We start from the raw sequence: 14,639 nt of genomic DNA, 5'->3' as shown, positions 1-14,639 counted from the left end.
ACACCTTAGACTTAAAATGTCAAGAATACATCAGTTAATTTAAATTTATTTTGAGAGTTTTAAAGAAAGATTATTTGAACAAAGCCCACAGATTTTGGAGGCCCATTTGGAAAATTTCTCTCTTTTCTCTGGTAGTCTGGTTCTTGTTATTAGTCCTGATTTCACATGGCAGAAATAACAAGTTAAGAATAACAATCTCAAACTTCTTAGAAGACAAACATAAGCACTCTTGCTTAAAAAAAGATCCCGTCTAAACTCCCCGTGCTGTGAGGAAAGAAGCATCACATCAGGAGATAATTCATGTTACAAACAGCTGTGGTATTGAGGAAAGTGCTGTGTTGGATTTGGGGGGACAACAGTGGTATTTACAAGGCTCACCAAAATAATGAGTACTAAGCACGTATATGCCTGGTTATTGTTACATAAAGAGTTTTTAAAGTTTTTCATAAAAAGTTATATGAGGTTCTGTTGGATTTCTGGTTGCTTCTCTTTATTGGTATTATTTTTGACTCTATGTGGCTTATACATATTTCTTGCTTGTAAGTTGATTGTTTTTGACTTATTTAGATCCTACTCAAATGGGAGGCCTGAGCATGCTGCTGTTAGCTGGAGAACATGCTCTTGGCACACCAGAGGTAAGCCAGTGCCTTATCACTCTCCACTTTGTTCATGCTAGGGATTGAGAACACAGATGTTTATATTCTGTTCACATTGTTCATTCTGCGTTTTCAACAGCTCATGAACAAACTTTATAATTTGTTCTCATTAATATCTGACTGTGCATCTTGTGCATTGAGGATAACAAAAGTGATGTAATAAGCCCAAAAGGGCATGGGTACAGATTTTGAGCTTCCATGAACCTACTAGGAGTAAGAAATGCAATGCACAGATAATTGGCGTTTACTATGACTGTGTCATAGGTATGTAAATTGGGTGCTGTAATTCATTTATTCTGTTCAAAACATTTGCTGCTTTGTGTTATTCTCCTTGAGATTTACTAGTGGAAAGATGATAGTAAAAAATATGCAACTGTCGGTCTCTGTAGTACCTGAATAATTACAAACTCCTGTTTTGAAAATCAGGAAACACGGCATTTCAGAATTGTTTTATTCTTTAAAATGGAAAAGGAAAAGGACCTGGGACCTCATGACCTTGCTTTCATGATCTGGTTATTGGACTGCTTTTGCTACACATTTTTAGGTGTGATTTTGACAGGCAGGTAGTGGCAGTTAACCATGCATGGTTTGCATTTGTGGAATTCCTCTATTCTCCAGACCTATTTAACAGGCCAGTCGAATTAACCTGCAGGTCATGTTATTTTACCACATTCAGGTTCTTGAGATGGAAATTTTTCAGTCCTCAGCCAGAATTGCTATTTAGGGCAAAATAGCAGTCAGCTCAATTTTATTGCAGATCTATATTTTTTACTTTTTTTCAAAATTGTTATTATGCCATATAAATTACAGTTGAAGCTTATTCAAACAGTGGATTTAGTAGACACTGTATAAACTACTCACATCATAAAAGGTTTTTATTCTTTATAGTTTATATTTGGGATCCATGGTTATAGACTATATATTGAGTTTAACTTAATTATTCAAACAGTGGATTTAGTAGACACTGTATAAACTACTCACATCATAAAAGGTTTTTATTCTTTATAGTTTATATTTGGGATCCATGGTTGTAGACTATATATTGAGTTTAACTTAATTATTTTGCTTCTATTCAGTTCAGTGTAACAAAAAAATGTGTAAATTTTGTGTACTGGGAGTTATTTACATTGTGCTAATCTGTAGCTGAAAAAAATATACATGTCACTTTGTGACTTTGCATACTCCTTATTCTGCATGTTTGTACTTCCTAACACAATAGTATTGTCAGGCATCATTTTACTTTCTAACACATGGCTGCTACCTAATTGTAAATCAGACTCTCACTTCAGTGTAGAGTATCCCAGGTATGTTCTAAAGGTGAATATTAGAACAGTAATGCACACTTGGCCTTTCAACACAGTATGACTCATATGATTTCCAAGAATGTATCGCATTATAAAAGTCAGCATCTTCTTTTCTAACCCATTAGATTATAATTCCCAGCATCTTTTTGCATTCTTGCAAACTTTCAAGTATAAATGTAAACCATTCAATGTCTATAGGACTTGTGGATGCTAGTCAAAGAAAAGGATGCTTTTTCCCCCTCCTTTGCTCAAAGTTTAGCCTCTTGGGCTCTTCTCAGTGAGAAGTTCTCCTACCCCCTTTTAAGAATGCAGAGTTTTGATACATGAAAGTTAATGCAGTGGTGGACCTTTTATCTCTGATGAAGTGGAAATGTTTTGAGAATTCTCAAGCTAAAAAAACAAAGAAAGCTAAATGACTTAAAGAAGTGAACCATAATGGTAGAAGGAAATCTATGCTAAGGAAGAAGGTGGCAGCAGTTGGGTCTTTAAGAACCACTTCTAAAAACAACTTTCTTCATATTCCCTGCTTCTTATCTCAGAGACATTTAGGTCCTTACTGAAACAAATCTTGAGATATTGAAACAATAAAGCTGTGAAAGTTATATAAAATAATTTGGTCTCTAAATACAATCAGTTTGAGAGTTTACTTCACAGATACCAGTTTATTGCATTGAGCGCTTGAATTTCCATACAAAGATAATAGAACTTTAGGGGCTTATATACATAGGCAGATGAACATAAGACAAATGTAGTAAATATGTACTCATGCTTTCCTAAGAAAATTAGTAGTAAAAAGAGATGAGAGAAACACAGAAATTTCGTATTTCTGATATTTAGAACAATTACTGTGAGGTCTTTTGATACTGTTAGGTAGGACCAAAGTGACATTTTACAAAAATTCTGTCACAGAAAAGGACTAATCATAATGGCTTTTTAAAATGCTATGACAGAACCCTTATTCTGAAATAGGATTCTTAAAGTGAGAAGGTTTTCTTTTGTTCATTGATCCAAGACCTAACCATATAGAAAAGTCCTTACAAGACTATTTTTTAAATATGAAAATTTTAATATAAGTAATAGGTTTTTTAAAAACAATTCTAGAAGGTGGAGATACTTATTATAAGTGAAATAATAAAGTCCCAGATTAAAAGCCTATACTATTTCTCAGTCTCAGATCTACTTGAAACGCTTTTAGAGTTTTTAGAGAGAAATTATAGTTTCTTGAGACATCAGCAGGCAAATAATAACAAACAAAAGGTTTGCATTTTTTCTTTTTCCTATTTTCTGATTAATTCTCAATCTACCATAATACATTTTTTTGCATTATTAGTTCAGCATTTTTATGCGCCACTGTTACTGAGCCTAGCGCGGTTCCATAGTTTTAGTTGTGGTAATTGTGTCTTGATGAATGAAAAGGATACATTTTCATACATGGTTTGTTTTGTTTTGTTATTTTTTCACATAAATAATCAGCCCTATTCTTTTTATTACTAATTGAATGCATAAATGATTTGAGATAAATTTTAAAAAACAATGTTTGTTGTTACAGAATTTATTGATTGAGGAAGCAAAATTAATATATTAAGCAGGAAAGACATGAAAGAATTACTGCTGGCTCAAAATGGCAGACGAAGCAGGTCTCTACAGAGACCCTGTAAAATGTAAGATAGAGGTCTCCTTAGGAAATAGCCCCATAGTTTGAAGAAAATGGAAAGGAGTGTTTCCAGTGAATATGAGATTATAGCAAATGACTTAAATCTGAAGTCAAATGTAGTTATTTAATCAATAACATACAACTGCCAGACACGAAAAGGCTTCCAGACAGCTGCAGAGGAGGTGAGAGCTGGTGTATTGAATACAATGCCCAGAAGTTTAAGTGAATGTATCCTTTTAAACAACCAGAAACAAACAAACGAAAGAATAAATAAAAATAATAATGTTCACATCAAACTCAGGCAAGAACTAAAGAGAAGGCAGTTCCAGAGTTAAGCCCTTATTATTTCGTATCATATCAGTTAGTTCTCTAAAGATGAAAATACAATATATAAAACATAAGTATTTGATCTAGAATTACTAGAAGTAATCTCCAAGACTAAAAATCTTCTGCTTGTTACTTACTTCCATAAAAAGATAAGGCCAAACTAAATTTTTTAAAAAGGGAGGGGGAGCGATTCAATTCAGACGGTGTGGAATGGGCAGTTATTCAACATACGATGTTGGAACAGCCTGGATTCTTCTTGGAAAGGACGACGTTCAGTATCAAACTAACGTGAGCAACAGAAAGTCATCTTGGCTAGAATGGAAAGAGGAGCGGTTGGGGGAAAGTAGAAAAGAGTAATATAGCTGATGAGAAGCTTTTTTAAAGGTATCAGTATCCTTTTAACAGTATCAGTGTCTATTTAACCAAACTTTCAAATATATGGGAAGTGCCTTAGACTTTGAGTCTTTTTCTTCCATCCTTGCTTGCCTCTAAATCCCAAGACTACTGTGAAGATTAATTAAATAAAACCTCTAAGGCACTTTTACTCTCCTGCAAAGAATTCTTGAAGGTGTGTAGCATTATTACCTTGAGTTACTCTAGGTATTTGAAAACTTAAATTATGTGAGGCATTACTTTCACAGGCCATAATACGCCTTACCAGCAATATGCATGTGTGTGTGCATACACACACACACACAGTTCCTTGTCCATTGAAAACTTGTAAGAAATTACAGTTGTAATTTACTTTCTTTATCACCAGCTGCTCAAGAGGGAGACAACTTTTAATATCTGGGAGAAATCAATATAGGAAGTCCAGTTTTAGCAGAGTAGCTGAGCTAGCATCAAAGTTAGTGGAGAAGGTGCTAGCAGGCACACCTCCATTAAGGAACTATAAAGGTCTTATTTTCTAAGAATGCAGCAGTGTTGAAGTGTGTGCCATCTTTTCATACGTGTAATCATATGACAAGCATTTATTTAATGGTCTTCGAAGTGCGAGGCACATCAGGGAACAAACCCAGACGGACTGTCTGCCCTCGGGGAGCTGATATAGTCTCAAGGTGCAAGTTTTTAGAGATAGCAAATTCATCACATGATACTTCTGGCTTCAAGGGAAATCACATTGATTTTCCTTTTTTGACCATGACCATCTATTTAAAAATTTTAAAAAAAGCTTGTGTATTCAAATTTATATGTGTCTGAAATCTGAAACTACAGGTTGGGTATCGTTTATCTGAAATGCTTGAGACCAGAAGTGTTTTGGATTTTCAATTTTCAGGGGGTTTTGGAATATTTGCATTACAGTTAACGGTGGAACATCCCAAATCCGAAAATCCAAAATCCAAAATGCTTCAACGAGCATTTCCTTTGAGTTTCACTTTAGCACTCAGAAAGTTTTGGATTTTGGAGCATTTCACATTTGGATTTTCTGATTAGGGATATTGAACCTGTAATAAATATATTTTGTCTTGTATATTTGTAATATCAATCTTTGACCTCCTCCTCCTCCAAGAAGCCCTTCATGATTTCCTGGGCCAAATTAGATTCCTCTTCCTAATCTCTTATAGCCCTTACTTTTAGTTTTATACCTTGTAGCACTTGATTATACTTAGTTTTATGCTTTATTATAAATTCTATAATAAAAGTCTTGTACCTTAAAATTTTTTCTCATTATTCTATGTGTACATCTTATCTCTAGTAGACTTTAAGCAACTTGGGATCAGGAACAATGGCAAGATTTAAACTGTGCAGGGCTCCCCACTTGCCTGCAGAGGAGTTATTATTACCACAACTGACGTTTATTGAGCACTGCCTCCATACCAGGCGCAATTCTTAAGTGTATTCCATAAGAATAAGTCTATGTAATATTTACTATGTAATAGTAAATCTATAGACAATTCTGTGAGTTGTCTTGTTTACCTTATAAGTAAATATTAAACCATCAGGTGAGGAAACAGAGGCAGAGAAGAGTTAAATACCGGCCCACGATGGTGCAGCTACTAAGTGGCAGAACTGGGATTTGAACCCAGGAGGACTAGCTTTGTCTTTGTGTAGCATACAGGGGCCTTGGTGATTCAGCCCCCACCCACCTGGCCTAATTCTGACCACTTCTGCTGTGGTGTCCTGTGCCGCATCCTTACTGAAGCTAAAAGCAGCCAGAGCAAGGGCATTTTGTGAGTGCTGTCTGGGGCCAGGCACTGTTCTAACCACTTTACGTTGATTATCTCATTTGATCCTCCCAAGAACCCTGTGAGGTTGGTTTATTGTTTTCCCCATTTTATAAATAAGGAAACTAGGTCAGAGAGGTGAAATAACTTCTCTAAGTTTATAAAATGAGGAAGTCATAATACTAGAATTTAAACCCACATTATTTTTAATCGAATAAGATAGGCAAAATCTGGTTGAATATTTGTTGAAGGAATGATTATTATGTCCATATTTTAAATACTGGGTTTTAAATTTAAAACAAGAATAGACTTAGATACAATTGAAAGTTTTCATCTTTATTATAATTTCTGACATCAGTGAAATGGGAACATTTATTTTCTTACCCTTTGGTACATTTGAGTTAATTTGGTGTGTGCCTTTCTTAGGCTACTATGTTTAACTATTCCAGGATGTTTAAATCCATTGAATTCTAACCTCCTTGCCCCATTTCCTACTCCTACTCCCATCAAAGCTTTTATTCCCTTCTCATAGATTTATAGCTTTTAAACACATTTTGTGAGGAAATATACTTTATTTAAATTCTACATTGAAAAGGAAATGGGCTTTCTGAGCTTTCTCTCTTCCTGGGCAAAGACCTCTCCCTTTATGTCGCTATTCACTGCCCATTTGGGCTAGAACTGCCCATCCAGCCAAAGAGCCCAGCCTCTTCCATGTGTCAGCACTAGGGCCCGAAGCCCAGAGAATCCGGTCCTTTTACAAACCAACTTGATTGACAACCATGTGTCCTCGATGAGTTCCTGGGCTGCATTGCTGAACTTGCATGCATGTCTTGGTCTCTCAGAGATGCAGGGAACGGTAGTGTGAAAGGTGGGCAGTAAGAAAGAGGAGGATGGAGAACAAGAGGATAAAAGAGTATCCTTCACAAGAGAAGGATGGAGGTGGCAATTGTTCTGTTGTTGAGAGCATATTTATATATGCCATTGCATTTTATTCTCACATTGTTCTGTGAAGAAGGCAAGCAGGCAGGGAAGCATCATTACCTACTTTATCAAATGAGGAAACTGAGGCAGAAAGATGATGTGAGTTGTCTCAAGTCTACTACAGTTATTTGTAGAACTGGCCTAGAGTCTGTTCTGGACTCCCATACTATTGCTCTGCCACACAGATTATAATTACAGAACTTTACTCATGGAGTAAAATCAGTGCTCTTGTAGTCCTGATGCCCTAGATAAAACCAGGGTCTTATTGTTCCTTTCAGCCAGATGACTGAACGGGTATTCTGATTTTGGGAGTGCTCCACTCTACGTAACGCTGTTTGGTCATGCTCCCTGGGGTAGCCTGGCGCTCTTCTCAGATGTAGTACACCACCGGTGTCAGGTAGCCAAGGCCAGTGCTTTAGGACTCAGGTTCTTCTTGAACTCTAGATGGCACCTGTACCCCCAAACCATCTCTTGCCATAAAGACATCTCCGCCTCCCTCCAAGCCTTCTTCTGTCTCTCAAATTCCCTCTTTCAGTGAAAGGCTTTAACCCACCTTAGAAACACAAGCATTGTGTTTCTCACCCCTTTCCCTGAGCGCTGACATCTTTCCAGACAATTACTGAGGCCTGGTAATTACCATCTCTGATTTAATTGGGGCCCTCATCTCAGTTGGCTTATTTCCTTAACCTTCTAATTGGTCTCCTGCCTCCAGTCACTCCCCAGCCGAGGTCGCCCTGCACTCCTTCACTGACAGAATTATCTAACTACACATCTCTTATCTGACTAAAAACCTTGGCTGGCTCCCCTCTGCTTTCAGCCTAATATTCAAACTTGTTAACATAGAATTCAGATTTCTCTCAGTCTGATTGTCTCTCGCTACACTCCCATGCATCTCATTCTTCAGCCGCACTGGGGAAGGCACACGGGGTACTTGTCGCCACGCTTTCTGACCTGCTGTTACCAAGTCATTTCCATACTTCTGTGGGAGAATTACTGGCTTTCCTTCTAGTTATATCTCAGACGTTACGTATCTTCCTTCCACCCGTCCCCACATGGAACGAAGGCTGCTTCTCTGTCCTCCTGTATGCCTTGTCATATTCCACCAGTGTGCACTTACATGCTTACATGTGTAGCTGTCCCCTGCACGTGAGTTGCAAGCAACTTAAGGGTCAGGCACATCCCTTTAGTCATCATTTTATTCCCTAGCATGTACTGGATACAAGTGGAATATAAGCTGCTTGAAAGCGACAGTCTTTATGGCTGGCATACAGTTGGTATCTACTGAATATTTGTTGAATGGGTGAGTAATCAATAAATGTTTGAGTTAGCAAGGGTAGAATGTATGGCTCAGATACAACCAGTGCACGTACCCCATTTGTTGGGCGTGTGTTCATCACAGTGCTGGGAGTGTGTGGTTGTGGTCTTGTGCCTTACAAAGTAGGGATGGGTTCTTGATGATACCTGGCTTTCCAGAACACTTATAGTGTATGTAAGTGTCTTAATCTTGTCTCGTATCAGGAGGCTGGATCACTTTTATTAAATATTCATATGGAATGTTCACTATCTGAATTGCTCCTGTGAAAAATATACTACTTCATCGTAATTTTTAATTATAGTAATCATTCCCCTTCCTTGGTTATTGAAAATTACAGCTAAATCAAAGGGAGGATTGAATTTGAGGAAAATTGAATATGTGGTTAACAAAAATCCCTTTAGCTATTTTCTTTTCTGGGCATATAGCAACACCTAGTGGCTTTACAGATTATTTCAGAGGCTATTTCTAGAAACAGCTTCTTGGATTTTTTTCTCCCTTGATTTAACCACTGGTTATTTAGTATCTTTTCTTTTCTCTTAATTAATGAAAAAATATCTTTGATTTCTTATGTTATATTTAGAAAGTAAACTGGCTCTAGTATAGGAATGGATACCAAGGAATTGATGTTTATCCATAAAAAGTGTGCCCCACCTAATAAAAATAAGCAATTTAAAGTAACTTAAATGCAAACAGCAAGGCAAAATAGTGCACAGCACAGTGTTTTAAACATTTCACTGCATCTGGGATGCTCTGATTAATGATACTACTCAGATAGGAGCCTTTTGTGGGAAACACCCTCTCCCTTTCACATGGATAGAATTCTGTATTTCTTTATCAAATGTGTGTATATATATCAGTGTATGCACAAATATACACATTTTATTGGATGCCTTATTTATCAAGCACTCAAGAATGAATTCTACATAAATACATTTGCCATGTCTTTGAACCATTTTTACATTTTGAAGTTTCAGATAAAAATGTCTAACACGTATCACCCAGATTCTGCCTTGTTAATGAAGAATATATTTTATAATTATACTTACCTTGACAATTTAGGATTATAGTTGTAAATATTCATTATTGCATTGAGCTGATGCCTTCAGGAGAATTTGGGGGGCTATTTGCCCTACTTTAATTTCTTTTAGACAGACTACGATGCTTTATGAAATTTTTGTATCTGTTCTTTACAGTTTTTCTGTCTTCTCCTTCTGTCTCATCTTGCTGCTGGCATTGTTTCTTCCCTTCCCAGCCCTCTTCCTTTTTCTTGTCCCCACTCTTGGCCCCTTCTGATTTGCTGCTTCTGTTCTTCTGTGGAGTAGAGAGTCAGGTATCCAAGTCAGGTAACTGCATAGCTTAGCAGTAACTCAATTTTCCTGGCTCCTAATTTTGTGCCATTTCTATTATATTATACTACACTGAAGATACATGTTAAATTCATAGTGCTTTAAAGTAAGCATAACTAGATTTTGAGAGAGGACATGGTTCATTAGAGTGAGAAATGCATAGCCTTAGTGATTCTACAACTGCTATTTTAACTATTGGACAGCCTTTGTTGTACTTCCTGGCCAGGTCACTGGGATTCTTTTTTTTTTTCTTTTTTTTTTCTTTTTTTTTTATTTCAGGATATTGTGGGGGTACACACATTTTGGTTACATGTTATGACTTTGCCACACCCAAACCATGATTTGAGGTGTGCCTTTTCCCCCCTACAACACTCACCACGTCCATTAGTTGTGAGTTTACCCACCTAGTCACACATGCATGAAGAGAATCAAGTTAGTCAACAAATATTCATTGTGCATCTGCTTTGGGTCAGATGCATGGTGAGTACAAACACACATGCATAGACTTCTTTGATTGTATAGTACAATGACATAACGTGCAGAGTTATAGATGCCTTGATAATTACATCTGAATTTTCCATTCAAATAGAAAGTTTTATTTAAGACCATCCATCCTAAAGATTTGTAGAGGGTGTCATTTGACTCTTAAACTTTATGACTTGAGGTTGTTGTGGCCAAATAATCTATAAATGACACTTAAAAGAAAGTTGAATTTTCTTCTTGCTGTTAAAATGAACTCTAAGCCATAGGGTAACTTACCTCCTCATAAATGGTAACTGTTTCTCATGCGTCATGGGATCTAAAATAAGAATATATGTTATATAGACTTCATGTAATGTAACTACCCTAAGTGATAATATATTTAAGGCTAAATATCTTTTATAGATTTGTTACGTGTACACCTATTTTATTAAAGTTTTATGAAGACATTTTGTAATTTTAATTTAGTTCTAACCTTAATTTTAAATCAAATTTTGATTATTTACCAAATTATCTAGGAGGCAAGCACATAGGATTTCTTTATAAACCAGGGAGGTGTTGATTTTCTTTTATTATTTCTAAATTATAAAAGATACATTTTGTTCACATATTCCTTCCAATAAAAAAATTCCCAGTCTTTTGTGGCTACTAGTTTCAGGACTTGTTGGCTTTCTTTTTAGTGCATTTTGTGTCTCCTTGGTGGGACATTTGGCACAACATGTCAAATAGTCAAGTGACAATAAGGGAGTTAGGCTTTGCAGCCAAACCACAGGTGGCAAATTAATGAAAGCTTTTGCAGCTTCTCTGTGGTGCTTATCACTTGGGAGAAGGTGGCCATTACTCTTTAAAATCCAAAGATGACAATTAAAATTTCAAATGCTTGCTCCTGCCCAGTGGCCTGTGACACAGTTAGAGAAACATATCCCCAGAGTCTAATAAGAGGTTCAGTGAGAAACTGTTTTTAGGAGCATAGCCTGACTGGCAGCTCTTTCCTTAGGCTTTACCCATGTAATATAATCACACGCAGCTATTAAAATTACATTGGAAAATATTTAACGACTCAGGAAAATTAATGCTTTGTTAAGTTTAAAAAAAAAAGAACATTCTCTAACTGTAGTACAGTACCTGATTTTTGTTGAAAAATTTACCTATTTTTATTTTTTGAATTTTTGACAGTAAACTTGAATTATTTTGCAGTCAGAAAACAAATTATTAAAAGCATTTGCAACTTCTATTTTTCCTTTAAAGTGAAATATAACTTTTTTCTAGACTCCCTAACTTCATCATTCAGGAAAGCGGGGCAGAAACACACTGATTTAGAATTTAGTAAACCTGTTATCACAATTTTTATTAGTTCATTCAACAAATACTTGTTAAATATACACATTGTGCCTAGACAGTGTTGAGAATAACAGATTAAAAAAGGCCCCTGGAAGAGGACATACAATAAACACATATGTATGTCTTGTGTTAAGTGTTCATTAAAGAATGATTATTGAATGTTTGTGAGGGAAAGTATCATTTATCTCTCTGCTCCCAAATTCCCTTCATCTATAAAGAGAGAGGGGATTATATCAGAGGAATAGTGAAATCCTTCCTTCTCTAACATTTTGAGCCTCCTACGACTTTTGAATTACAGTTGACTACCTAAGTGATTATGTCACCCAAATGCAGAAGTGCATCAATTCTAGCATTAAGATAAAAGAGGAAAAGTATATCCTGGGAATAGTACTTGATTAATAGAATTTTTTTTAAAGTGACATTTCCATAACTGTTGTTGATAATGAAAATATCAAATAGTAAATAATACAAAAGAAAATATGTATTAGAAATTTTGGTAAATACTAATCTTTGTAATATTGGCTTATGTATAAACACATGAAAACCCTAGAAATCAAGAATTCGACATAAGTTTTGTTTCTCCACAAGTCTTATATTATCAGATTTCACTTATGTTTTCATATATTTAGGTGATATGAAATAGTGAGGAAACACGGAATGTGAAAGAAGTAGATGTTTTTTAGATTTGGTGGCAAAAAGCCAAAAGATCAAATAGGTGACTTTGTAGAAATTTCTCTTAGGTGAATATTGACCTTTCTAAACTGCATTGTTCTGTCCATCTTCTCCTACTTATGGTATTAATATTTAGCAGCTAAATGTTCACTTGTATAAAACTGCACAATAACTACTTTTTTGTAACAGTATTGCCTCAAATTGGGGAAAATAAAACCATTCTTTCCTTAAGATAAGAACGTTTTAGGTCACATCTGTCTCTGTTATCTTGCAGAAGCTATTCCTGTGATGCCTCATGCCACCTTTCTTTGTTGCAGATATCCTCTGGCACATGCAGGCCTGACGTCCCAGAATCCCCTGAATTGCGTCAGAAGTCACCATTGTTTCAGTTTGCTGAGGTAATACATTGCAATTTATACTGAATTCATGAGGAAATTATAAAGTGAGCTTAAATTTGGGCTGATGATAGTAACTGAAAGAAATGAAGAACTCTACTCAGTTCAGTGAACTATAAATGGGAAAATAGAATCAAATTTTGGAAAAGAGGTTTTGGAATTCCAGAGTCCTCAGCTAAGGAATAACACATTTATGTGTTTATAGAAGCTTATTGTTAAAGTCATACTTAATATTATTACACTTAAACCTTATCACTAATTTTGATTTATGGATAGTAAGGTTAAGAATATAATTGAATTACTATTAGAACTCATTTATTACATGTTGATTTGATAAATCAGAAGACAGAATCAACTCATGGTTATTGGTTATGCATCTAATCTGTGCATTACTTTTTTTTTTTTTTTAGTACCTTTCCCCCGTCTTAATTGAAACTTTAGCGTGAGATTGGCAGTTTCCAAAATCTTGCCTTTTGTCAGACCTCTTCAGCTCAATATGTCTCTTGACACTGGTTCAACAAGATGATGTAGAAAAGCACATTATCCTTTATATCAAGTCTAAAGGTTAAGACTGCTTCCCCAAATATCTTTATTTACCCTAGACTCAATATGAGCCCTCATTGATCAATTTTTTCCTTAAACTTTAAGCCACCTGGTCTTCCCTTGATTATTTGAATTGTCTTGCACTAGACATTTCCTATACTGTCATCCTTCCTGGCATTTGCCCATCATGCTACAATTTTGCACAGAGGGAGCATATTTTTAATTTCAGATTTTTTACCCCTCTAGTTTCTTTCTTGGTGGTTTTCTCAACATTTTGTTGGCAAAACTGCTTTTCATACTGACACATTAGGCCATTCCTTCAATATGCCTAAATGCCTTGCTGATATCACCAGAATGCTTTGTGTGTGTGTGTGTGTGTGTGTGTGTATGTGGATATACACACATATATGTACAAATACATATATACTCACATGATACTCTTTATCTGTCACTTTTTTTTCTGCCTCTATGTGAGATCTACCATGAATTCCAATTTATTCGTACATTGTTTCCTCAAGAATTTAATATTCACTCTGGACTCCCTTTTCAACAGCAGTTATATCCATGTTAAATAAGATTGGTCCCAACTTTGAAAGCAGAGATGCTTAATGAATGATCCCTGAATCTGTAAAGATCTAATGAAATCTCTAAGATTTCATATGACATTTTGGGTGTATTAGCATATGTACATTTTTGTGGCTTCTCCAGCATACCTAAGATTCCAAAGAGATCCCTGATCTTATTGCTTTTATATAAAAAGTCCCTAATATTCCTCTAGGAGTTCATATTTATGTCATTAATTGAACTCTTTATCTTAGTATTAGTTGATGAAAACATCTTTTTGTTTAGAACTTGTGAAAGGCTTTTTAAAAAACTAGATGGATCATAATACTGGTTCTATTTTGTTCACTGCCTGATTTGATTATTAAAGAAATGTATTGTAGGTCAGGCATTTCCCCTTATATAAACTGTTTACTTTTTTTAGGTTTTATAGAGGGTTGGTAGGGATAAAAAGTAATGTCTGAAGTAAGACCTACTGAGTTTATGGTTCCTGAGACTTGATAAAAATTTCTGTGGGTTCATCTTTTCATTCTGTCACTTGCACATGGTGGTCACTTGAAATGACAAGGTTCATGGTTTGACCAAGAATTTCTACAATTTCACCATTGAATGTCTTCAAAACACTTGGTTAAATCTTATCCATTCATGATGGTTTATTTATATCTAGTTTGTTAAAATTGGATCTGGTTGATCTTTTGTCTTCTTACTGATATTTATTCTGAGAATGCTTGCCTGTCTGATTCAAAAGATGCTATAGAATTACAACGGCTTCAGCAGTAAATAAAATTGATAATTCAGTCAGTCTCTCTACTAATTCTTTCTTATCCCCAAACATCACTTTGATACTGTATCACCACGTGGCCCCATTGTTTTTCTAACCAACTTAATTAAGAGAGAAA

At 35.6% G+C, this 14,639-nt stretch overlaps 1 protein-coding gene across 2 annotated transcripts in view; it reads left to right on the top strand.

Annotated features, from left to right (window-relative positions):
- Positions 1 to 14,639, top strand: part of BBX (bobby sox homolog (Drosophila)) — a 176,627-nt gene that overhangs the window by 104,907 nt on the left and 57,081 nt on the right. For both annotated transcript variants that reach the window (XM_012646088.1, XM_012646092.1), the window contains exons 5-6: positions 568 to 635; positions 12,559 to 12,639. In XM_012646088.1, the coding sequence (XP_012501542.1) occupies positions 568 to 635; positions 12,559 to 12,639 (149 nt within the window). The remainder of the gene's footprint in view (positions 1 to 567; positions 636 to 12,558; positions 12,640 to 14,639) is intronic.

This window comes from Propithecus coquereli, unplaced genomic scaffold (assembly GCF_000956105.1).
Source record: "Propithecus coquereli isolate 6110/MARCELLA unplaced genomic scaffold, Pcoq_1.0 Scaffold105, whole genome shotgun sequence".
Lineage (NCBI taxonomy): Eukaryota > Metazoa > Chordata > Mammalia > Primates > Indriidae > Propithecus > Propithecus coquereli.
This window is presented reverse-complemented; position numbering and strand designations above follow the sequence as displayed.